General features: G+C 56.7%; 1 protein-coding gene and 1 long non-coding RNA gene across 5 annotated transcripts; one reads left to right on the top strand and one right to left on the bottom strand.

The window, feature by feature from the left end:
- Positions 1 to 3,744: 3,744 nt before the first annotated feature.
- Positions 3,745 to 17,660, bottom strand: CLN8 (CLN8 transmembrane ER and ERGIC protein). Of its 4 annotated transcripts, none has more exons than XM_012105653.4 (3): positions 17,112 to 17,660; positions 10,447 to 11,059; positions 3,745 to 4,595 (listed from the first exon to the last, which is right to left on the bottom strand). In XM_012105653.4, exons 2-3 carry the CDS (start codon positions 10,972 to 10,974, stop codon positions 4,296 to 4,298), a joined length of 828 nt encoding a protein of 275 aa, XP_011961043.2. In that variant the 5' UTR covers positions 10,975 to 11,059; positions 17,112 to 17,660; the 3' UTR covers positions 3,745 to 4,295. The 4 variants fall into 4 exon arrangements, with proteins under 4 accessions (XP_011961043.2, XP_027818456.1, XP_027818457.1 ...); XM_027962655.3 differs by having other exon boundaries at positions 17,584 to 17,660; XM_027962656.3 differs by lacking the exon at positions 17,112 to 17,660 and adding an exon at positions 15,994 to 16,273.
- Positions 16,996 to 19,307, top strand: LOC132658691 (uncharacterized). Its single transcript, XR_009598619.1, has 2 exons — positions 16,996 to 17,991; positions 19,132 to 19,307. It is a non-coding gene; the product is annotated as an uncharacterized LOC132658691 (long non-coding RNA).
- The last annotated feature ends 4,897 nt before the right edge of the window (positions 19,308 to 24,204 follow it).

The raw sequence follows: 24,204 nt of genomic DNA, 5'->3' as shown, positions 1-24,204 counted from the left end.
TTCTCTCATAAAAAAAGTGGGTGAACTTAGACTTGTTTAGCAATTAGCAATTCAGACAGTGACTCCCCATTATTTAGCTTAATAACAAAACTTTCAAGTTGCCAAAATCTGGAGAGACTTTTTTAAAGTAGATTTCCTAAAACAGTTATTCCCAAAGAGCTCAACTCCCAAAACTCTTATCTCATTTATATTTAACTTAAGTCACTGTATCAAGTTGCTTTCCTTGCTCACGAATTTTGTAACAGAATAAGATCTTATTAACTTTAAGTATAATAAAATTATAGTTGTTGACTCTTGAAACATGTCTGCATTAACTAAGTTTAGCAAGCTTAAACTTTCAGACCAGGTATTTAATACTGAGTATTTCCCAGATCACGTGAACCTGAAATCCATTTAGGTAGGTTCCTTTTGTATTTTTAGTAAGCACTTAATTTCTTTAAGGGCTTCCCTGGTGGCTCAGAGGTTAAAGCGTCTGCCTCCAATGCAGGAGACCTGGGTTCGATCCCTGGGTCGGGAAGATCCCCTGGAGAAGGCAATGGCAACCCACTCCTGTATTCTTGCCTGGAGAACCCCATGGACTGAGAAGCCTGGTCGGCTACTCCATAGGGTCGCAAAGAGTCGACACGACTGAGCAACTTCACTTTCACTCTAGTTTCTTTTCAGCAAGTCACAGAGCTCGTTTGCACACTGAATAATTGCTGAATAATTCTGAATAATTCTGATACCATCTGAAGACATGTCTTTGTGACAGACACCCACACAGAGACCTGTTTCCCTGCTCTCCCTCTTTTCCCTCCAGTCTCAGGAACCATCAGAATGTGTACAGCTCAAAGGCACTGGGGGAGAAAAGCAGGTTCCTCTTAGAAAGCCACTTCCTCTCAGTGGACAGGCAAAAACCAGTTTTTAGAACATAAGAGAGCCCCATTTGGCCATTTGCAAGATGAGATCTGCTTCAGTACCCAAATAGCCAGTTTAGCTTAAACTAGCAGACAGTTGTTCAGTTGCTCAGTCGTGTCCGACTCTTTGCGACCCCATGGACCGCAGCACACCAGGCCTCCCTGTCCATCACCAACTCCCAGAGTTTACTCAAACTCGTGTCCATTGAGTCAGTGATGCCATCCAGCCATCTCATCTGTCGTCCCCTTCTCCTTCCACCTTCGATCTTTCCCAGCATCAGGGTCTTTTCTAATTAGCTGACTCTTCACAGCAGGTGGCCAAAGTACTGGAGCTTCAGCTTCAGCACAGTCCTTCCAATAAATATTCAGGGTCCGTTTCCCTTAGGATTGACTGGTTTGATAGAGTGTGGCACACAGCACTCACCCCCTGCACTTCCAGATGAGCTTGCAGGTGGCTCTGAAACAGGCTTCAAACTAAGCGATCCGTTTCAAGGAGCGTCTTCGCCACATGCAGTTACCAGGGCCCTCTCAGGAGGTCTCTGAGAAATCCTTCCACTTCCTTTCTTTCCTAATCAGCGGGGTCTCCCCTCAAACCAGGATCCAGACTGCTAACAAGGGTCAAAACCAGGAAGAGAGAGCAGGGTGTGGACTCACATACTGAGACAGACAGACAGACACACACCCCGAGACGATAATCAAACCCAGTCCAGAAGGCTCACTCGGATTCAGCGGCTTAAAAGCTAAGGAATTTCATGCTGTTCTGCTTCCCATTCACAGATTAGTCTGGACTGTGGTGTTGTCATTTAGACAGCCACTTGGGGCCGTTTCTCCCAGGATCCCAAGGAATCTTGGAGAAAGCAACGTTACAGTGAAATCACATTTTCTTCCTGTACGTGGGAGTATCGCTGAAAACGACCCAGTTCTGTAAAACACACCCCAGGAAACTATGCAATGGAGGAGAGCTCTGATGTCGCATTCTGCACACAGCCCGTGTCACCAGCAGGGCCTCTGGGGGTGGCACTGAGGTCAGAGTGCCAGCGTGTGGTCGGGGCGGGGGCGTGGGGACACACACAGAGCACAACGTCCAGGCCTGCAAAGGCCGGCGCCTGACGCTGGAACTGCACAGCAGTAAGAACGCACACGCCAGGCGAAGTTAAGATGTGGCTCCCAGCCCACTCCTGCCGCTGTGAGGTCGGGCCCTGCTGAGGGAGGTGTGGTGTCTCCGCTCCACGTGGGGGCTTCAACTGGGGTCCCCTCCGAGCTCTCTGGGTTCCCAGTTGTCAGAGAAAAATGACAAGTTTCTGGGTTTTCACATCACTAAACATGATTTGGCAAAACCGTGTATACACTGTAGAGTTTAGTTACGGAAAAGGGGGAAACTTTCATCTAGAAAGAGAAACGTTGAATTAGCAAGGTCTCCCACTAGAGCAGAAGCTTGGTAAAGGGAGGTGAACCCACCGGGGTATGCGCACCACTCTTCCGGGTGAGCTGCAAACGTGACTCGTACAACTAGAAACCTGTCGGACCTCCTGGGCTGCCGGCTCACTCGGACCCGCTCCCCTCCTCCTGGGGCTGCTCCCCCCAGCTCTGGGTCCTGCCCACCTCAAGGGGCCTCCATCAGACAGGCAGATCAGGTGAGAGCCTGGGGCCCTGAGGAGAGGACCCCGGGGGACCCCAGAGGGGCCCCCGTCCACCCGCTCCGCACCCTGTCCTGGGGCAGCCTCTGGCCGTCGTGAGGCACAGGGACCAGCCTCCAAGGTGCACATGCAGGAGGGAGAGGAGCCAGTCTCCCCACTGCGCTTTTTTAAACACAGACACATTGAAAGGAAACGTTAGCCCGTCAGCCCATCGCCGGACCAGCCCTGATGGCAGCTGAACCTACAGGGCGCCCGGCCACACCCACGTGGCTTTGGGGGCTCTCACCCCCAAACTACTAACACTGCCCTTCCTGGTGGACCCTGCGCCTGTCCTGGACAGGCAGACACGGCCGCTCAGCGCTCTGCAAACCGGGGATGCACCTGGGCCTGATGGCCAGGGTCAGCGGGGCGCTGCTGTGCTGCACGCAGTGCACGGGCCTCAGCTGCGAGGCCACTGCCCAGCTGGCCACCACCCAAGCCTCAGGCCCCGCTGTGAAGATGGACGGTGCCAACTCCCCGGATGGGTTCGTGCCAGAGAGCGAGACACCCTCGGCATCCAGCGCTGTGACTGTGAAAGCCCCAGGGCCCAGAGCAGCAACGCTGGCAGAGCCGAGCGAGGGGATGCTTGCGGTGGAGGAGGGCGAATGCTGCCGGGCAGCGGAGGCACCAGGCTGCTGGCTCATCATCTCAGGAGGCTCTTTCTGCCCGAATGCCCAGCTGTGTCTTCCTGGAAGTCGGTAGGGGTGGAGCCAACACCAGCTTGGCCGGGACGGGATGCAGAGACTGAACCCAGAAGGTCAAAGTCCCAGTGAGGGTCACGTGGGACTCAAGCTGACCGTTTCAGATCTTAACCTGAGTTTGAGCACGTGAAGACATCATCACAGCTGCATCTCCAAGACGGAAAACCTCCGAAGCAAGGTGAGCAGCACTGAGAGATACGCAGGGACGTGCCTTCAGGTTCTGTGAACGTCTGTCACTTTATTCAAGTTCTGGGCGGTGGAAACAGCCTCGGGCCCCAGGGTCTGCGCGAGGGGGAGGAGCCCTAGGAGGAACGCGGTTTGCCCGGTGTGTTTAACATTGAAGCCGCCTCTCCAGTTGACGCAAGCAGGTGTTACACCTCCTGACCTGTGTGCACCCCCTGCCCCTGCGCTCCCCAGGGCACACGAGACTCACGACCAATAAACGTGTTTTCCAAAAACACTCAAGGGCACTTTCAACAGATACAAGCTTTTCATTTTAATTGCACATTGGTGGCAAGAAAAAGATGTCAGCACTGTCAATTAAACTGTGGGGCCAACACGTGAGGGTGACGGCGGGGCCTGCAGCCCAGCACCGCCGGGGCGGATCCCCAGACGGCTCCCTGACTCGAAACCTACAGCGATTAGGAGTAACGGGCTGGCTGCACGCTCGGTTAAAAGCAGCTCTCACATCTACACAAGTGACTACTCACGTCTCCCTCCAGTGTTAGCAGAGCCACACAAAGGGGAAGCAAAATTCTCGCTTGGATAAGCTTCGCCCGGGAGACGCCCCCTCGGCAGGTGTCGGGGTAAGGACCTGGGGGCCTTCTCTCCTGCCCACGCCAGCAGGGCCGTGAGCAGGTAGCAGGGACGCCTCGGGGGCTGCCCCACGGCCCTCCTGGGGAGGCCGCGCACAGGCCGGGCGGGACGCTGTCCCTGGGCACATCAGCTCCAGGGCATCCGGCGCCACGCCTGGGGTTGGTGTTGGGGGGCGGCCGCAGGCCGCGGGCTGGGGGCCGAGGCTGCTACCTGGCCTTCTTGGGCTGCACGGGTCCATTGGGGCGGTCAGGTGCGAAGTTCCAGTCCACGGGGTTGAGCAGTTGCTGAGTCTTCTTGCGGGTCCAGTAGGGGTTGATGAGCAGCGTGAGGAGGGCCAAGCCGACCACGAAGAGTGCCAGGTGTGGCAGGAAGAGGCTGCGGGCCAGGCGGCCCCAGTGGCCCAGGCAGACCCACCACATGTGGTAGGTGAGCACCATGCGGCAGTGGAACAGGTGCACCATGGCCCACTGGTTCAGCCTCCAGAGCCGCGAGTGCGCGCAGCCAGCCTGTCGGGGGCAGAGAGCGCTCAGGGGCGGGGCCGCGGGCCTCCCGCAGCCCGCCCCGCCCACAGCCGCCCCGCCTCCCTCCCTGGGCCCGCCCCGCCCCCTCACCCCGCCCCCGCCCCGGGCCGTGCACGCACCGCACACAGCCAGTGATGAGGTGTCGCTGGGAGACGCGGCCATCCCCCGTGACCGACCTCCCCAGGCCCCGGGATGAGAGGTGTCCCCGGCTGTCTTCTGGCATTGTCACCCCAGCAGCCCATGGACACAAGCCCAAGCGAACTTGCCCTAAAATTATTCTAAATTCACAGTAAAACTAGCTGTAGCCAAAGCCCAACAGGGAACCTGAAGACTCTGCACAGCGGACGGGGCACACAGAGACAGGACTCGCTGCACCTGGACGGCCCGCACACCGCAGACCCACGAGCTTGTGCACCCCGGCCTCTCCTCGACGCTCTGGGCCGCACTGGGGCTGGGGCTCGTCCTGGGCCCCTTCCCAGGGGAGGGCCCCTCTGGAACGCACAGGAGGAGAGGGGCCCGGGGAGGCACTGCCGCGGGCCAGGCAGCTGCCTGCTGAGGCTGGGAACAGGGTGGCTTCACTGCAGCTGCACCTGCCGAGTCCGGAAGGGACACGGACAGCGACCTCTGGAGGGACCACACTGTAGCAGGAGGCCCCTGACCTCTGGGAGCTGCAGAAGGCGTTCACAGAGCTCTGACACGGAAAGACGGGAAGAAACAGGGCCCGTGACCCAGGGCCAACTTAGAACAGTAGAAGCATGAGTTTCTTCCTGGTCTGGAGGACTGTGAACTTCCAAAAGTAACTTCGCAGAAAACTTGAGTTGCCTGCTGTTTCTAGGCCAGACATGACCGTGTCCTCTTCTACTACCCGGGATGTTTAAATCATCTGCTGATAATACCCAGAGAAACAACCTGTTTATTCCGGCAGTTTTAAATATTGAAAACTCCATTCACATCAGCTTCTATCAAGCCTAGACGAAGAGATGGGTGTGAAGAAAAGCAGAAGGGCGGGGCAGAGTGAAGCAGTGGGGGCGGGGAGCCAGGCTCCCTAACAGGCCTGCGGAAAAAGCCTTGGGTGAATTGAGGCGCGTTACGTTCTCGGATGGAAAACACTCAAAAGACGTTACCTTCTTCCCTCCTAGACTCCATCCAGATTTAGTCTAAATAAGAGAATACCTCCCTCCATATTTTACCGCTTTAAAATAACTCTAAATAATTCCACCCATGCAGTAGATGCACCAGGAGGACGGAAGGTGCCTCAGCAAAGGATGAAATGTGGCGACGCTTAAGAAATTAGGCGATTGCAGTGCAAGAAATAAACAACACGAAACGCAGAAGTGAGTGAGATATATGGGGGCTTAGACTGGGCAGCATTTTGACTCCCCAGGGAAAGGATGGATGATGTAATTACATCAGGATGCTTGCTCACTTCCTGGGAAATCCAGTGGGATCTCACTTCCCACCTTACTTAAAAATACTTTTTTTTCATATGGATTAAATGTCAATATTTCAAGGAAAAAGAAAACCACAGAGTACTAGGGAAACACCGCAGTTCTATAGAAACAGTTTTATACCCAGTGCGTGGGGCAGGCATTCTGCACTTTATGTCAGTCAGAATCGTGACTCACACAAGTAAAATTCCTTAAACTGTACGATCAGACAGAAAAGAGTGCTTCTCAAACAGCAAAACATGTAAGGTTTGAGGCTTTCAATGATAGGTTCCTTACATGAGAAAGATTTAGCCTTTGCCTTGGCCCGAGGACATTAAATGTACAAGCTGTAGAGTGGAGATGTGAGCTAGGCGTGTCTTGGGGTGCACACACGAAGTGCACAGTGAGCTGTGAATGCTTGGGGGATGGGGCCACTGCTCATCCTCTCCCCCCAAGCGGCCAGCAAGCCACCTTCCATCCACTGAGCCGTCTCCTCCAGAGTTCACTAAAGGTACTCTTTTCCACAGTTTCCCCACGTGCTGAAAGCAGTCATCTTAAATCACTAGCATCCACACCAGAGCATGAACTTTTACTTCTACAATAACTGCATTAAGTTCAGAAAACTTCAAGCTTGGGAACTGGGCATTTTTGCTGTTACTCGGGCACTAAAATTTTTGCATTCATCATCACCAAATGCTCTGAGAAAAGCTGGGTCAGTAACAGTCTGAGACTTAACCATGCAAGGTTCCTTTGTCTAGCTTGGGTCCCAGCAGGTAGTGTGCCTGGTATATATTTACACATAAATTCACTGGTTTTTTTTTTTAATACCAATTCATCTTCACCTGGATTAGTGTCTCTGTGGATGAACCAGCTTAGATGTATGAGTGTGTAATTCATTTGTTATTATTTATAAACAGCATTTCAGAACCAAACTGAAGGAGGAAACAGAAGCGTGAGCCCATCTGGGGTGTAAACTACATCACACTGGTGGTGACGTCTGGTCCCAACACCCACCTGCATCTCATCAAACCAGAGTCCATGGCGAGAATGCCTGGACCCCGAAGCCCTACCAAGCAAGAACTCGGCAGCTTTGCGAAAGGCTTAGAGGGGTTTCAGCATCTGAGCGGCATTTACTCCCAAGGCTCAACAGGACCCAAACTAGAAGAACTAATCTACCTGGACACGCTGGCTCTGAGCTGTCTTAACTGACGGGACAGCTTTGCTGTGGGGCCGCTGGCCACATGGTGAACACAGCAAGGCTGCAAGAAGGGGGTCCCATCCCTGGACCCCCTTTTTCATTTCCATCCTACGTGAATGGCATCCAAACACTTCAGAGGAAAAAGACCCCAAACAAAGTGCCTCTCCCTCTGGGATCCCCCCACAGCTGGGGTCTGTCCGCTTCCTAAGGAGGGGGGCTGCCCTACCTCGGGAGGAGCTACCACAGATCCCCTCCCCAGTGCCTGACGTGTGAGGGTCACTGGGGGAGGCCTATGTGAGCTGCAGGCCACTGGCAGACTCCATCGTGAGGAATCAGGGACCCACGGAAAGCGCCCTGCCGCCAGGACAGGCCTCCTGGAGCAACAGGACGGTTCATGTCCCAGAGCACCCTGGGGTCAGGAGGAGACACCAGCTCCCTGCTTCACGCCGAAGAGGGAGGGCCTGGGGTGTCCAGCACCCAACTTGTTCGTGGGGCTCCGAACAGGTGAGCAGACAAAAGCCATAGCCTCCGCCCTTCCCCAGGAGGATGCTGCCAAGAAGCCCCAGGGCCCCAGCTGAGCCAATTGGTTGCGAGCTGGGCAGAGGTCAGCTCCGTCTAACGCACGGACTCCAACAGAGGCCTGGAGATGAGGCACAACCTTTCGCTCCACACAGAGGGGCAGGACCCATCCCCAGCCCTGCTGAGGGGAGGCCCTGGGACTGGCACAGGATGCTCCCCAGGGGCAGGAGGACACACGGACAGAGTGGACACTGGGCTTCCCCAGTGGCCCAGGGGCTGGGAATCCGCCTGCCAGTGCAGGGACAGGGCTTGACCCCAGGTCTGGGACCCCACACGCCAGAGCAGCGGAGCCCATGTGCCACAGCGCCTGAGCCTGAGTGCCCTGGAGCCCATGGTCTGCAACAGGAGATGCCACGGCGACGAGAAGCCCGACATGGCAACCAGAGAGCGCCTGCGTGCTGCAGCAAAGACCCCGTGCGGCCAAGAGAAACACACGGTTTATAAAAATGGAAATTAGTGAACAGATGAAATGTAAAAAAGTCCCAGCAAAACCAAGGAGCTGAAGAACACACTAGCTGAACTGGAAGAGTCACCAGGGAGGCCCCCAGTCATCCACAGGTTCAGTGTAAAGCGTGTCAGTTCCTCAGTCGAGTCCAACTCTCTGCAACCCCCTGGACTGCAGCCCACCAGGCTCCTCTGTCTGTGGGATTCTCCAGGCAAGAATACTGGAGTGGGTTACCTTTTCCTTCTTTAGGGGATCTTCCCAACACAGGGATCGAACTCACATCTCCTGCACAGCAGGCAGATTCTTTACCATCTGAGCCACATGGGAGGTGTACGGTGTAACCCCTGCCAAAACTCCGATGGCATTTTTAACAATAAAAATCTAAAGTTCACACAAAACCACAGAAGACCCCAAATACCCAAATCAATCTTGAAAGAAAAGAACAAAGCTGGAGACAGCACATCTTCTGACGAACATTACAGCAAAAGTAAAGACAGTGGAAACACAAACAGCTGGGATGACAAACTAAAACGTTTCTTCAAAGCAGAGGAAACAACAGAGTGAAAAGGCAATCTACAAAGTGCGGGAAAGTATTTGCCAACCATATGTCTAATAAGAGACTAACCTTGAACATGTGAACTCCAGAGGTTCCCGGTGGCTCAGCGGTAAAGAATGCTGCCTGCCACTGCAGGAGACACAAGCTTGACCCCTGATCCAGGAAGACCCCGTGTGCTGCACAGCAATTATGCCTTGAGCAACATCTACGGAGCCTACACTCTGGAGCCCAGGAGTCGCAGCTACTGACCCATGAGCCCCAGGGCCCACAGCCAACAAGAGAAGCCTGCCACGGCAGCTGGAGGGCAGACCCTGATCTCTGCAACGAGAGGAAAGTCTGAGCGGCAACGAGGACCCAGCACAGCCAAAAACAGATAAATACATAAAATTGTTTTTAAAAACAGGACTACACTCAACAGTAAAACATAACAAAGACTCTGACTGAAACACGGGCCAAGGACTTGAACAGTTTTCCAAAGATGACACATAAAGAGCCAACCGACAGATGAAATGCAAGCATGCTCCCTGTCACCAGTCATCAGGGAAAAGCAAGACCGACGCCAGTGAGCCAACATCCAAGAGACAAAGGAAGCGTACACTGGTGAGGACGTGGAGAGCCTGAACTCTGCGCTGCTGGTGGGAACAGAATGCGCGGCCACCGGGGGAACAGCGCGGGGGGTTGTTTCTAAAACCGGAACTGCCTTAGGGCCCAGGAAGGGAACCGAAACCAGGATCTGGAAGGGCCTCAGCGCCCCGTGCTCACCGCAGCAGTCACCGTGACTGAGGCCGAAGCACCGCCGAGCGCTCCCTGACGGACGGCGGGCGAGAACGCGCCCACACCCGCGATGGGAACCCCCAGCCCGAGAAAAGGAGGGAGCTCTGCAGGGCGACAGCACGGCTGGACCCGGAGGACGTTCACCCGGCGACATCCACCAGGACGGGAAAGACGGCACAAGTGCACGAGGACCAGGCGTCCGGCAGCCCGAAATCAGACGCGGACGGTGGCTGCTGGGGGCGGCGGGGAGGTACCCAGCAACAGGCAGCAGGCTTCAATCAAACGAGACGAGTAAGCTCCCGAAGCCCGCTGCACACGCGCCCTACGGCTGACAATGCTGTGCTGGCCACCAAGATGTGTGTAAAATAACGCAACGTGAAATGAACCTTCAAGAGATGCATATAGACACACAGAAAAAGCACATTTTCAAGGGCTTACAAATACTGTCTACTGAGACCTCCCTGGCAGTCCAGTGGTTAAGAATCCACTTTCCAATGCAGGGGACACAGGTTTGATCCCACTCACCAGGGGGCAACTGCAACTGCAAGCCCCAACTACCGAGCCACAAGGCCACCATGAAGAAAACACAGGAGACAAGTGAGCATCTACCAAAATACCCTGTCCACTACGGCAGACGCGCCGCCCACCACATCTTCTTTTGCCATGGGCTGGAAGCCTGCTTACAATTATTAAAATGGAATTCGATCAGAATGAGCTTCCTACTGCCTTTATGCTCTAACCCAGCCAGGGGACAGCACAGGCCACAAGGGGCCAGCAGCAGGGGCGTCAGGGGTGAAGGGACTGCGGCCGGGCGCAGAGGCTGTGGGGGAACAGACCGAGCAGCTGTGGGGGCCTACCTTCAGCAGCATCCAGGAGATGCAGGTGAAGGGCGTGCTCATCTCCAGGAGCAGCGTGACCATGGGCAGGTAGTGGCCGGCTTGGAGGTTGACTGTGCAGCCAAGATACCCCAGGAAGGCGAAGAGGTGGTGCACGGCCAGGAAGCCGTCGAAGGTGCGGAAGAGCACGTTGGACACGTGAAGGGCGAGGTTCTCGAAGAAGAAGAAGCCGGTGGCCGTGGTGATGTGGAACCAGCACCAGTCCTGCTGGCCGAGCGCCTTGTCGGCCTGGAGCACGGGGTCCAGCAGCAGCGCCCACAGCCCCGCCGCGGTGCCCTGGATGCCGAAGACCGCGCGTGTGGCCGCCAGGTTCCAGAAGACCTGCTCACGGGCCGCCAGCGAGCGGTAGGTGGCGTTCAGGAGGGAGGACAGCCAGTGGCAGACCACGAAGACGCCCAGGTAGAAGGCACAGCCCGCGGCCACCAGCGCCCCGCGGACCTGCCCGGAGGCGAAGTCCAGGTCAAGGGCACCAGCGCCCAGGAGGCTCATGCTGCCCGCGTCGTCTCAGCCAGGCCAGGGTCCACACACTGCGCCAGGGCCTTGGCCCCTGGACCTTCATGCGCCCGTCCTCAGCCTGGAGAAGAACAGAGCCTGACCTTCTGCTGGCCGGACAAAGCGGCACGCAGGCCATGCCCGCGCCAGGGAGAGGGTCACGGCACGGGCAACAAGCCCCAACCTGTGCGCCTGCGTCTGGGTGACACACACACACAGCAAGAAAGCTTCCACTGGAGGGACAGACACGCGAGAGACAGTGACGTGACAGATGGAGAGGGTGTGGATGGGGCAGGGAACGACACGGGCCCGACTCATCTGTGTGTGCAGGTCTATGCATGTATCTGTGTGTGTACATCTGTGTGTGTGTGTATCTCTGTATGTACATCTGTATGTGTATCTATGTGTGTGCATCTGTGTGTGTCTCTCTGATCCCTGTACATACATGTGTGTGTACACATCTGTATCTCTGTGTGTGCATGTATCTCTCTGTATGTACATCTGTGTGTGTATCTATGTGTGTGCATCTGTGTGTGTATCTCTGATCCCTGTACATACATGTGTGTGTACACATCTGTATCTCTGTGTGTGCATGTATCTCTCTGGATGTACATCTGTATGTGTATCTATGTGTGTGCATCTGTGTATGTGCATCTGTGTGTGCGTGTATCTCTCTGATTTCTGTGCGTACGTATATCTGTGTGTGTGTACATCTGTGTGTGTACACATCTGTGTGTATATCTGTGTATGCATGTATCTCTCTGTATGTACATCTGTATGTGTATCTATGTGTGCGCATCTGTGTGTGCATGTATCTCTGATTTCTGTGCGTACGTATATCTGTGTGTGTACATCTGTGTGTGTACACATCTGTGTGTATCTCTGTGTACATCTGTATGTGCATCTGTGCGTGTACACATCTGTGCGTGTACACATCTGTGTGTGTACACATCTGTGTGTGTACACATCTGGGTGTGTGTGTATATATCTGTGTTTCTGTCTACTGTGATGTTCTGACATCTGGACTCCCCAGACGCCACCCCACCAGCCAAGGGCCCACCAGGAGCCGCCCACGACCTGTGCCAACCCCCCTGGCCAGGCCCAGCCTCCTCCACCTGCCCTGCCCCTGGAGGGGACACTCCTCTGCCTGGATACTATGGCAGGTGCTCAGAGATCTGCAGATCAAATCATAGTTTCATGCCAATTGTTCTTGAACTAGTCCCACTACGGGTGCCCGGCAGCTCAGAACACCCCTGTCGCCCAAAACCCAGAGAGATCACTAGAACAGGCCAGTCTTGTGTTCACCCCACCCTGCCTTCCTTTGCCAGCACACCCCAGGACAGGCTGTGGTCTCCGTCGCCCTCTGTGCTGCCCGCTGCCCCCTGACCACCGGGCCCCGCCTCCAGGCCCTGTGAGCACCACGGGCTATGCCGTTCTCCGAGGCCACACCTGCATGGCCCTCTCAGAGCAGAGCCCGGAGCCGTCTGGCCCCGCAGAGGCCGGCTTCCAGCCCCACAGGGTGAGGGCCAGCTCCGACAGGAGTGGGCCAGGCAGACGGAAAGAAGCCTCCCCGTCCAGAGCCGAGCCCCATGCAGGGGCCGCGCAACCCTGAGCTCTGCTGAAAGGCAGCCCCTCTCAAGCCTTCACCCTGTCCCCTGGGCACTGCGCTCCAAGCCAGCACCTCACTTCATGGAGCTCTGTCTTGAAATGGGGGTTCCCTTTCCCCTGTGACCCTGAAAAGCTCTGACTAAACAACTTGAGCTCGCCAGGGGAGTGGCTCATACAGAGGCCCCTTTTCCAAGGCTGGCGGACCCTGGGGCCCCGGGACTAAAGAACCAGGAACAGGGCGGTAGGTTCTGACCCTGGCTCCACTGTTGAGGAGCAGGAACCCAAGAGCCAGAGTCAGGACAGAGGTGGGCCAAGAGGAGGGCAGGAGCCGACGCGGGGCTGCCGGCTGGGGGTCTGCCCGGCTCACGGGACCGCCGTGTCCAGGTCCTCAGAGCTGGGCCGGGGGCTCAGACCGCCCGTGGGCTCACCTGCTCCTTTCAATCACGCAGGGCGCCCCGGGCACCTGTCCAGGGCCTGCCCTCACTGTCCTGAAGGGCCAGCTGCGGGAGTGTCTGACATGCCCAGGTGCCCTAAGCAGGTGCGGAACCACTGAACATCCCCGGTACCCCCAGCTCTAGGGCCCTGCAACCCTGAGAACAGTGGTTTAGTGGCTTCCTTTTCCTAACCAAGGGAACATAACTGAAAGCGTGTGAACGCCTCCTGTGTGCTGCAGGTGGCTTTAACTGTGAGCCAAGTTAAAAACCAAACCAAACCCGGTCGTCCTGGGGAGAAAGCCGGGAACGGACCAGCACCTCCCATGCCACGTCCCCAGCTCTGACCTCCCTGCTGCCCACCAGGCAGCACATGGAGACGTGCGGTCCTGAGGGGCCGGGCAGAGGGCCCGGGAGGGTGGGAAGCGGAGACGCGAGGCCACAGCAGAGTTGACCACCCGCCTCTGAGGACACAGGAGAAGCCAGGGTGGAGGGGAGGGCAGCTCCCAGCACCCAGGAACCAGGGAAACCACCGGCCTCCAGAGTCACTGACGGGCAACCTTAGCCTGGTTCCAGGTCCTCACGCCTTCCAGGATCTGTGCTGCGGTCAAGGCAGACACTGAAGCTCCCAGGCCAGATAGAGCCGAGGTGGGACCCATCAGAGACACGGACGCAACTCCCTGTGCAGACCTGGGACCCGACCCCAGAACTCCACCCGAGTACCCGACCCCAGGACCCACCCCCAGTACCCGACCTCAGTACTCCACCCCTGTACCCAACCCCAGGACTCCACCACAGCACCCGACCCCAGGACCCACCCCTAGTACCCAACCTCAGTGCTCCACCCCAGTACCCAACCCCAGTATCTGACCCCTAGTACTTCACCCCCAGGACCCAACCCCAGTACCTGACCCCAGGACCCACCCCCAGTACCCAACCTCAGTATTCCACCCCCAGTACCCAACCCCAGTATCTGACCCCCAGTACTCAACTGCAGTACTTCACCCCCAGGACCCACCCCTAGTACCTGACCCCAGTACCCGAACCCAGTACCCAACCCCAGTACCTGGCCTTAGTACTCTACCCCCAGTACTCCACCCCAGTACCTGACCCCTAGTACTCCACCCCCGGGACTCGACCCCAAGATTCAACCCCTGGGATCCAACCCCCATACTCCACCCCCAGGACTCGATCCCAATATACCCACCCCACCCTGGTCATTGCTCAAGCCCTCCCCGAACACACCCTCCTGCACAGCGGCCTGCTTAGAGCTTCTGGGCAGGTTGGGCAGGTCCAACCTGTCACCCTGGGCCTCAGGGACACACAGGTGAGGTGACTCATCTGAGCTATGAGGGGACAAGTCCAGGCCTTGGGTTGGAGGTGGTCTGCAGGAACCTAGTCAGCGGCCAGACAGCCCCCAGAACCCCGAGGTGGCACTGCTGCCGTTTGGCAAGCGGTTCCCCAGGGTGCAGCCGGGCCCTGCTCAGGAAGGCAGCACAGACCAGAGGGCGGCAGGCAGAGCTCCAGTGGCTCAGCGCCTGCCCCCCACCCCACCACACCCCTCACCTTCTAGGCAAGGGGACCAGGGGCCAGCTGGTCCTGTGGCAGCAGGCTGGCCTTACCTCAGGCCCCAGCTCAAGGTCCCTGTTGCTTCCCCCTGCAGAGCCACACCCAGGAGCACGGACCCCCTGGTCTTTCAATCCTGGGGGGCTCTGGAGTCACCCCACTGTAGCCCCTGCTTCTGGGCAGCCAAGGCCCCGCAGCCGAGGGGAAGGGGCTCCAGGGCTGGAAAGCCCAATTCTGCCCCACAGGCCTCCAGTTTCTTTGGGAAATCAATCTATGTACAAACTTCGTCTCACTCTTTCACAAGATTCGGTGGTTTCGGCCGCTTCCTTGCACTGGACCAGGCGTTTTAGGAAACTCAAGAGGAGGGTTTCCACAGCCCTGTCCCGGGGACCGGGGTCTTGCCATCAGAGCAGGTGTGAGCTCCCGCTGTTCACTGGAGGCTACACTGATCCAAAACTTGGAAATACGTCAGAAAGAGAGAGAAGTAGGCTTTCTTAAGGCACCCTGGGTCGCCTGAAGGCCCCTGAGGGTCACCTGACCTTCCAGGGCACACAGCAGGTCTGTTCGGCAGGGACTATGCTGTGAGGTCAGCCAGAGGCACCAATGAGGTGCAGTATTCCTGGACTATCCCCCGCCCCAACCTCGGACCCAGAGTTGGTTCTGTCCTCTCTGAAGGTCTTTCCTCAGTGAGTTAGTCCAACCTGATGTGTGCTCCCTGTTTGCTCAGGAATTACGCCTCTGTATTTTGAGAATTATATTTCAGCAGCTTTTAAACATTTTTTTCCCAAAATTTAAAGACACGCTCAACATGGTAAAGCTATCATACTTCACATACACACACACAAAAGAATATCACTGATTTGAGGATGCAGAGCAGAGCTTGCGTGAAGACATGCAGGAAGATCCCACTGAGTTAAAGATGGGATGTGGCAGCAACTGATGGCTTGGAGAGAACCAGCCAAGTCTTTAAAAAACTGGTCAATTTCCATTTCACCTGTGCAGCTCTCCTCTTTTACTTTTCAGTACTTTTCATCTCCTAAAAAAGCTCCTATTCCCTATTCCACCCACAAAACTGCATCCCTTTAATCTGCAGTGTGAAAGAGGTGTTCTCCAAGTTTTAAAGTGGTACAACCTATTTTATGTCAACATTTAAAGCAGAATAAACTTAATTTTTGACATACAAAAAGTAAGTAAGAAAACACTCTCAATGGACATAATTCAAAAAATATAAACAAGTCCTACAGCCAGCACGACCTGGTCTCGGTTGGCCTGCCAGTGTCTTCTCGGACCGCCCGCGGACTGCACCCCTCCCACCGCGGCAGGAGCCCCGCGCGGCTCAGCAGCTGCCTGAGCGACCTGACCACTCCCGGCCCACCTGCGGACAGGATGACCTGTCCCTCTCCATGGTCACCTGCGGAAGGAGCGACTTGATCCTTGCCGGCCCATCTGCGCAAGGGGCAATTAGACCCCCGTGCGGCTCACCCGAGGACCGAGCGACCTGACCACTGCCCGGCCCACCTGAGAACAGGACGACCTGACCCCCTGCGCGCTCACCTGAGGACGGGCGAGCCGGATCCCGCCCCCACAAGTCCAGGCCTGGCTGTCAAGCACCGCTGGCCGCACCTGGTGGGCGCGGGGATCCTCAGCGCGGCGCTGGGGCTCTCAGATCGCCGAGGAGACGCGGACCAACTGGAGAACCCGGCCCCGCCCAGCGCCCACCAGATCACCGAGGGGTCACGACCCGCGCGCCCGGCGCCGCGCATGCGCCTCCGGGGGCGTGGCCTCCCGGCTGTGGGCGATACCAAGGGTGCAAGCCGGGCGGGGGCGCGGGCCGTACCACCGCACGCAGGGGGCGCGGGCCGTACCACCGCACGCAGGGGGCGCGGGCCGTACCACCGCCTGCAGGGGGCGCGGGCCGTACCACGAGCGTAGGGGGGGGGGCGGAGCTCTCTGGCCTCTAGGGAACCAGCCGGGGACGTGCCCTTCATGGCCCAGGCCGGTTCCCCGGACCGAGATGGACCAGGAAAGGGCCGCCGGTGCCGCACTCGCCGGGAACGCGGCCCAGCCACGCCTCGGTTCTCCCGCCGCGCCCCGCGGAGACACCCGGCGGAGCCCCGGCGGCCCGCAGTGACCGCCCGGCGGAGGCCGCGGGCGCAGTTTCGCTTCCCCTCGCGCGGGCAGGTGACCCGCTCCCTACAGGCTGGCCCCGCGCGCGCCGGGGCAGCCGGGTCCGGGCGCCGGCCGGGCGCGCGTGCCCGGGGCAGGGACCGCACTGCGGCCTGGCGGCTCGCGGGGCCGTGAGGTCGGCAGCGGAGCACCGCCTCTCTCCCGCGCCTGGCCCCCGCCCAGCGTGGGGGCCTCGCCCCGGGCGCACGGGGCCGGGCTCGGGAGCGCCGGGACCGCCTCCCGGCCTGGAGCCAGGCAGCCCTGCGCCCCGGATGGAGCAGCGGGGGAGGCCGTGAGACCCCGCTGACACCCGGCCGCCCGCGTGCTCCCGTGTCCCCAGCAGCGCGCTCCCCGCGGTCTCACCCCGGAGGCCACCTCCAGGACACTTGTCGCCGCTGGGCATCCTGTGCTCTCCTGCGTTTGTCCTAGTTCGCTGTTGATTTTCTGACTGCGGTGTTAGTAGCCCCTGGGCCCGTGCCCGGCACCTCCGCGGTGACCAGCGCGGGTGCGGCAGAAAGAGCCCGTGGGGCCCCGTGGGAAGCGGCCTCTGCCCTCCCGCCCCATCCTGACCCGCTGCCTGAGGCGCCCGCGGTCGCTTGACTGAGCTGCAGGAAGGCCGCCCAGCCCGCAGACTCTGCGGTCTTCCTGCCCCTGTAACCCGTGAGGAGAACCACGGCCTCAGCCGCCTCTCAGGACTTCTCTGAGGACGAAATAAGACGTGGAATTATCACCGCCCTTGAAAGTATCAGCGATCACTGTATCCCTGCAGCACACTGGAGGTTTCCGCTCACACTTGGGCTTGGCTCATTAGTTTAGGCTGAACCCCGAGGCCTACCTGTCCTGTGGAAATAGATGTGAACCGCTGGGGGGCCACCGCCTCCCGACCTCGGCCCCGGAGCTGCACCGGAGCACGCGCTCCGTGCCTGCGCCAGGCGGTGACCACGCCGCCTCGCAGAGGAGGAGCTGGGGTCGGCGGCGCCAGGTGATGGCTTGCTAGTGACACAGGCAGTAAATTCCTCAGTGCCTTCAAGGGTCTTGTCATCTGCTCTGCTATCTTTAAAGCATCCTGCTAAAAGCAGTCATGTTTTCCAAACATTACAGGTGTAACTAGTGATAAATAACCGGGGGAATTGAGACTGAATGAAATGCCCCTGATTCCTGCCCTGGATCTGTCCAAGCTAACCCCTTTCTGTAAATGGTCAATTTGTATCTCAGCTGCACGAACACTCCCCATGCGTTGTAGGTAAGGAAGCCAAGCCCGGGTGAGGGTAACTGACTGACTGGTCCCATTTCCCACAGGGCTCGGGGAGGCCGAGTTTGGGGGTCCAAGCTGTGAGGGTATAGAGAGGAGGACTGAAAATACAACTTGTGGAGGAGGTGGCCAGGGCGGCATCTTTCTGACCATATAAGCAGTACACATTGTTTAATCAAGAAAAAGACAGGTTTTTAGAAGACAGTAGCAGACCCGAGGAGGGGCGGGGGTGGATTTCTCCTCTCTTCCTAAGAACCAAGGGAGGGAGGGAGGGAGGGATCTCCGCAGTTTTAAACCCGGGAGTCACTCTCGCGAGTGGAGTGACTCTGGAATGCTACACTGGAGAGTGGCACCCCCACACCCTGCTGCCAATCAACAGCTGCAAGCCCGGGACCTGTGCTGGGTCAGAAACAAGCACAGGCTGTGGGTTCTGGCTATGCTGGCGATCTGGGGGGCCCCCCCAGCTCGAGCCAGGCTGCCCTCCGTCCTCAAGGCCTGCCCTCGGGCCTGTCCTTGCACCTTTAGTTCAGCTTTAGCAAAAATCCCCCACAGTGGATATCTTATCAGATTCCTTAGCCCCACCTCCCCATATTATCACCTGGGCCTCCCTGTTAAGTGTCCAGTGAGAATGCCCTGACCTTGGTGCTTCCTCCCGGGAACATCTGGTCCCCCAGCCCCCACAGCCATCCTGCTCCTTGGCTATGACCCCACTTGTCCCTGTTGTATTTGAAGGTGAGCCCAGTCTCCTCCCCACTGCCCCCACCACGCAGGCCTCCAGGTCCCCACACGGGTCTCGTGGTGCCTTGAACTGGAGCTGCTCACTGTGTTTCAGCAACTAGTCTTGACAGGGTCAGAGTGAAGGGTCAAAGTGGGCAATTAAATAATTCATCCCACTCGAGGGCTGTGAGTAGAGCAATACGGGAGACCCCTGTAGGTTCATGATCTCTCAAGAGAGCAGGCTTGCTGAGCAGCAGAACCGTGTGAGAGACACACGAGACATGCCCCCAACAACAAAACAGCGGTGACGTGAGACCCACATCCTGCCCGTGAGCTCAGCAAGTTAGGGATCCCCAGGATGTGTTCTCTGCACACACAAAAGCACTAATTTGTGGACCTTGCTTGACCATGTAGAGTCAAGAAGACTCCCTTGCTCAACCCGGAGGAAGAGCTGATGATGGAACCATGACCTCTGCTCAAGAAAGACAAAGAAGGTCTCCTCCCCTCCCCACTTTTCCTCCGATTGTGAAACTGTAGCCAGTGCGTTCTCAGGGCATCTCCTATTCTAATAAAGCGCCTCTTACCTCCCACCTTGCCTCCTCTCACCCCGTTCTCTCTGCTCCGAAACATAAAGGACTGTGTACGGGAGCTCTTTGAAGCCCCCGAATCGGCACCCACTTGGTTTCAGTCTCATGAATACTAGCTCCTTAACAACTGTGGCAAAACAAAAACTTCCTGGAAACAAAAGACATTTATCACAGAAAAATGTACCTTCCTAGAGTCATTCCTTGGAGAAGGCAATGGCACCCCACTCCAGTACTCTTGCCTGGAAAATCCCATGGGCGGAGGAGCCTGGTAGGCAGCAGTCCATGGGGTCGCTAAGAGTCGGACACGACTAAGCGACTTCTCTTTGACTTTTCACTTTCATGCATTGGAGAAGGAAATGGCAACCCACTCCAGTATTCTTGCCTAGAGAATCCCAGGGATGGGGGAGCCTGGTGGGCTGCCGTCTCTGGGGTCGCACAGAGTCGGACACGACTGAAGTGACTGAGCAGCAGCAGCAGCAGAGTCATTCCTGCTCCTGAGTATTCATTATGTCCATTTCTTTCTCTGCAAAGCATATTTTTGAACCACCAACCACGGTGCCTATGGCTTGGATCCAAGAGTCTGAAAACATGCTAAAGGCTCAGACTGGGGTCTCAACTCTTTCTCGCCAGTTTTACTCCTACTGCTCCGGGACCTCGGAAGGCTTGATTAACCTCTGAGCCACAGACAGGAGAAGATGAGACTGGCCTAAAGTCTTTTTCCAGGGACTTCCCTGGTGGTCCCGTGGCTAAGACGCCGTGCTCCCAATACAGGGGCCAGGGTTCCATCCATCCCTGGTCCGGGAACTAGACCCCACATGCTGCAACTACGTTTGCGTGCCGCAGCTAAAACCTGACACAGCCAGATAAGTAAAATAAAAATAAATACTAAAAAAAAGTTTCTTTGGGCATCCAGGCTTCTGCTCCTTGAATGTCAGCGAAGCCGGTTTGCTCTGGTGCAAATGACAAGCTGGAAGCTAATGGCTGTCATTATCTTGGCTTGCAAACAATCCTTAAGTCTCCCCTGGCCAAACACACCACTGTAACAACAAAACCGCCTCGAGAAAACTGCTGGTTGTAGCACTGCAGAGTCAGGCTGCTTCCGGGGCCAGCTGCAGTGCACCCTCAGCTGGAACACCCCCCTCCAGGGCCCAGTCTGGACAGTCTGGGTTGTCACGGCGTGGGGGAGCGTGCCCTGGATGCTGTACTCGCAGGAAGATGAAGCCCAGGAAACGTCAGCCCTGCGGGGGCCGGGCGTGGAGATGCCCTAGTTACAAACAGAAACCCTGCGAGAGACGCCCCCAACCAGTTGGTCCAGTTCCACCTCTCGGGTTGGTACCAGATGGAAATCAGGTGACCTAGGGTCAAGCGCAACTGTGAGAAATGCTCAATTCATACCACAGAGAGATTAATGACCTTGATCTCTCACCTCGGTTATTATTTTACAGACAAATTTACAGACTCAAAATTTGCCCTCCATCCCCCGCCAAACAGAGCACAAGGTGATACACAGGCACGTAAAGAAAGCAGGATTGAGCGTTCCCAGTGTCAGGTAGAATATTGTAAGCAGGCAAATCCCAGAAGTAACCCACTGAGACAGGATGTGCAAAATCGCCAAACAGCAAAAACCCACCCGAGAGTTTTCAGTTTTTTCCCCTGGGAACTGCAGTGTTGGACGCAGAGACAAGGATGTGAGACTGGGGTCAGCTGAGCAGAAACCACAGCCACAATTAGGAGACAGACTCCCTACTGGCAGGCCTTTCTCTCTTTTTACAGTCACCGAGCCAGAGGAGCCATCAGAGCTGTCCCGTTCACCAGGGCCTGAGGGCCCTGGATGACCCGACCACCGCCATCCTCTGACAAAGTCCTCTGCTCAGTGAGACCAGGGCAGAGTGACTCTGGTCTCCATAATTACTTGGTAGACATGGGGGAGTGTCACAGGCAAGGTCTGAGTCACTCTGGACAAAAGTCACCCAGCACAAGGGCCAGGGGATGCCCAAGCGCCACTCAGGGTCGTGGTCATGCCCAGCAGGGGCGAGGTGGCCTGGCCCCACGGCCAAACTGGAGCCCAGCCGGCAATCCTGTTTAGTGTGAGTCGTTCCAGGATAAAGACAAGCAGCAGAACGGAGGACGGAGCCTCCAGACGGTCCGAGAGGGGCTGCTTCCGCCTTCACCAGGGAGGACTCACCAGGTTGGGGTGAAATGACACGCACTGACCTCAGAGTCATGTTTCCCAAACAAGACTGCAGACAGGGCTTCCCTCGCGGCTCAGTGGATGAGAATCCGCCTGCCAACCTGGGGACACGGGTTCTATCCCTGATCCAGGAAGATCCCACGTGCCACAGAGCAAGAAAGCCCACGCGCCCCAAGCCCTGGGCCCGCGTGCCCCGGAGCCTGTGCCCTGCAACCAGAGAAGCCACGGCGACGAGAAGCCCGCCCCGCGCTGCTGGAGAGCAGCCCCTGCTCCCCACGACCAGAGAAAAGCCCGCACAGAGACACAGAGGCAGCCAAAACAACGAATAAAACTTTAATAAACTAAAAAACCCTAAAATCTGCAGACAGGGCAGCTTTATGTCTGGACTCTGCCAACTGGTCTTCTGTTCTTTTCTACCAATAAATATTAACAATGAAAATCAACGAGCTCCCAACCTCCAAGCACCTGGGAGCAACCTTCCTGTTCGTACACAATTCACTTAAGAAAAAGGGGCTTTCCTGGTAGCTCAGCTGGTAAAGAATCCGCCTGCAATGTAGGAGACCCCAGTTCGATTCCTGGGTCGGGAAGATCCCCTGGAGAAGGGAAAGGCTACTCACTCCAGTGTTCTGTCCTGGAGAATTCCAAGGAATAGTTCATGGGATCACAGAGTCGGACATGACTGAGTGATTTTCACTTTCACTTAAGAAAATAACAGGATGGTCTGAACTTGTGTTTACAAGCATCAAGAGAAGAGACAGGGCCTAAGCTTAGGGCAGTCACTGTATCACAGAAAGCAAGAACACCCATACAGAGATGTTTTTTGTTTCATAAGCATTTTTAAACATATTTATTTCTTTATGGCTGTGCTGGGTCCTCACTGCCGTGTGGGCTTTCTCCAGCTGCAGCGTGCAGGCTGCTCACTGCGGTGGCTTTGCTCCTGCAGAGCGCGGGCTCCAGGCTCCGGGCTCTGGCCGCTCAGGCTTCAGGAGTTGCGGTGCATGGGCTTAGCTGCTCTGTGGTGTGTGAAGTCTTCCTGGGCCAGGGAGCGAAGCCGTGTCCCCCGCATTAGCAGGTGGATTCTGAGCCACTGGACCACCAGGGAAGTCCAAGCATTTTTTGTAGTATGTGCTCCAAGTGAACAAGTAACCATGGCCATTTCAGTTAACCGCGGTCCATTCCGAAGGGAGAAGAGATATTGCGATAAAACAGAATGTATTCTCGGTTGAGAAAGTAAGTCTTGGTTTAAAGCTATGTTTGTGTGTTAAGGATGTTTTCTTTTTTCTGTATTTATAACACTTTGATACCTTGGGGCATGTCTGACCAGGAAGGACCGCCCCTCCCTGACTGAGGAGACCACGTATAAACTACACAGCTCCCCCACCCGCTCCATCCGGCTCTCCCGTGACACTAGCTTCCCAGGCAGGCGCCCTAATCAGCAGGACAGACATGTCAGACGGTGGGGGCCCCTGCCCGGAGCCAGATCCAGCGAAGTGGTTCAGACTTAGCAACCCCCTGCCCGCCCTGCCTTTCCCAGGAGGACCACCATAAAGGTCCCCATTACTTCTGTCTCCCCGCGTGACCCCATGGGGGGCCCAACCTACTGTCTGTGGGCTGTGTGAACACAGCTGTCCTCCGCCACCACAGCACCTCCCAGGCTGCCTGTCTGACCTGCGCAGAACAAACCCAGGGCACATCTGAGGCAGTTTGCCAGAGTTCACACCTACATTTTCAGGTGGACAGTCAGTTCTTTCAACCCTGTGAAAAACTAACAACAAAAAGACCCAAGAGCGAAACAAAGCCAGTGAGAGCAAGACCGCTTTGAACTTTCTGCTGAATTTAAGGCGTGGGGTGAGGTTTAGTACCTGCTTCTGTTTCTTTAAAACGCAGCTAGTACTTTTCCCTGCCACCCAGACCTGCAGGGGGCTGCACCAGGGTGGCTCTCCTGGGTCGGAGTTTAAGTCCTCCCCGGCTGGTTAGTAAAGAGCTGGCTCCTGAGCTGCCCCCGGAGGTCCTGTGTCCAGGGCCTGAAGCGCTGACCTGCTCGCTGGACACCTGGGTGACGTTTGCTTCCCTCACAGGGCCCCGTGGGATGGTCAAGGTCATCTCCTAGGTGACCGAGGCCCTCAGACCAGCAGCGGCCAGTCCGCACTGGGAAGTATGGCTACTCTTGCTCTTATTCTCCTTCTCAGATGCTTGGGTACCCAGTCTTGTTTGTACTATGTTAAGAGCCGAGGCTGAAGGTTACTGTTGAAGTGATTAAGTTCTTAACTGAAGTGCATAATGAAAAATTAATTGAAAAGAGGAACAAATAAGGTCTGAAGAGCTGCTGCCCTCGTGTCTTCTGCTGAAACATGACTTGTAAATTCAAGTCAAGCCACCTCGACGATTTGCTGGGAATTAGAGCCCATGAGCCACTGAGACAAGGGGTCATCGCTGGGCGGGTGCTGCTCAGACACCGACACCACCATCTCAGACACAGGCTTCCGCTTAGCTTCCAGACGACCAGTGTGGCAACAGATGCTGACTTACCAAGGGCAAAGAGCAGGAAGCAGGGGCGGACTCGGGCGGACCCGAGGCTGGGCTGGAATTGGGGTGCAGCTGGGAAAGTGGGGCGATGTGAGGACTCAGAGACGGGTCAGGGAGGGCAGGGGCTGCCTGGATGAACCCCAGAGAGACTTCTGTTTAGGCCAATCTGAGCTTAGCCATGGG

This window comes from Ovis aries, chromosome 26, assembly GCF_016772045.2.
Source record: "Ovis aries strain OAR_USU_Benz2616 breed Rambouillet chromosome 26, ARS-UI_Ramb_v3.0, whole genome shotgun sequence".
NCBI classification, from domain to species: Eukaryota; Metazoa; Chordata; class Mammalia; order Artiodactyla; family Bovidae; genus Ovis; species Ovis aries.
Note: the sequence above shows the minus strand (reverse complement) of the source record. Positions and strands in the feature narration are given on the sequence as shown.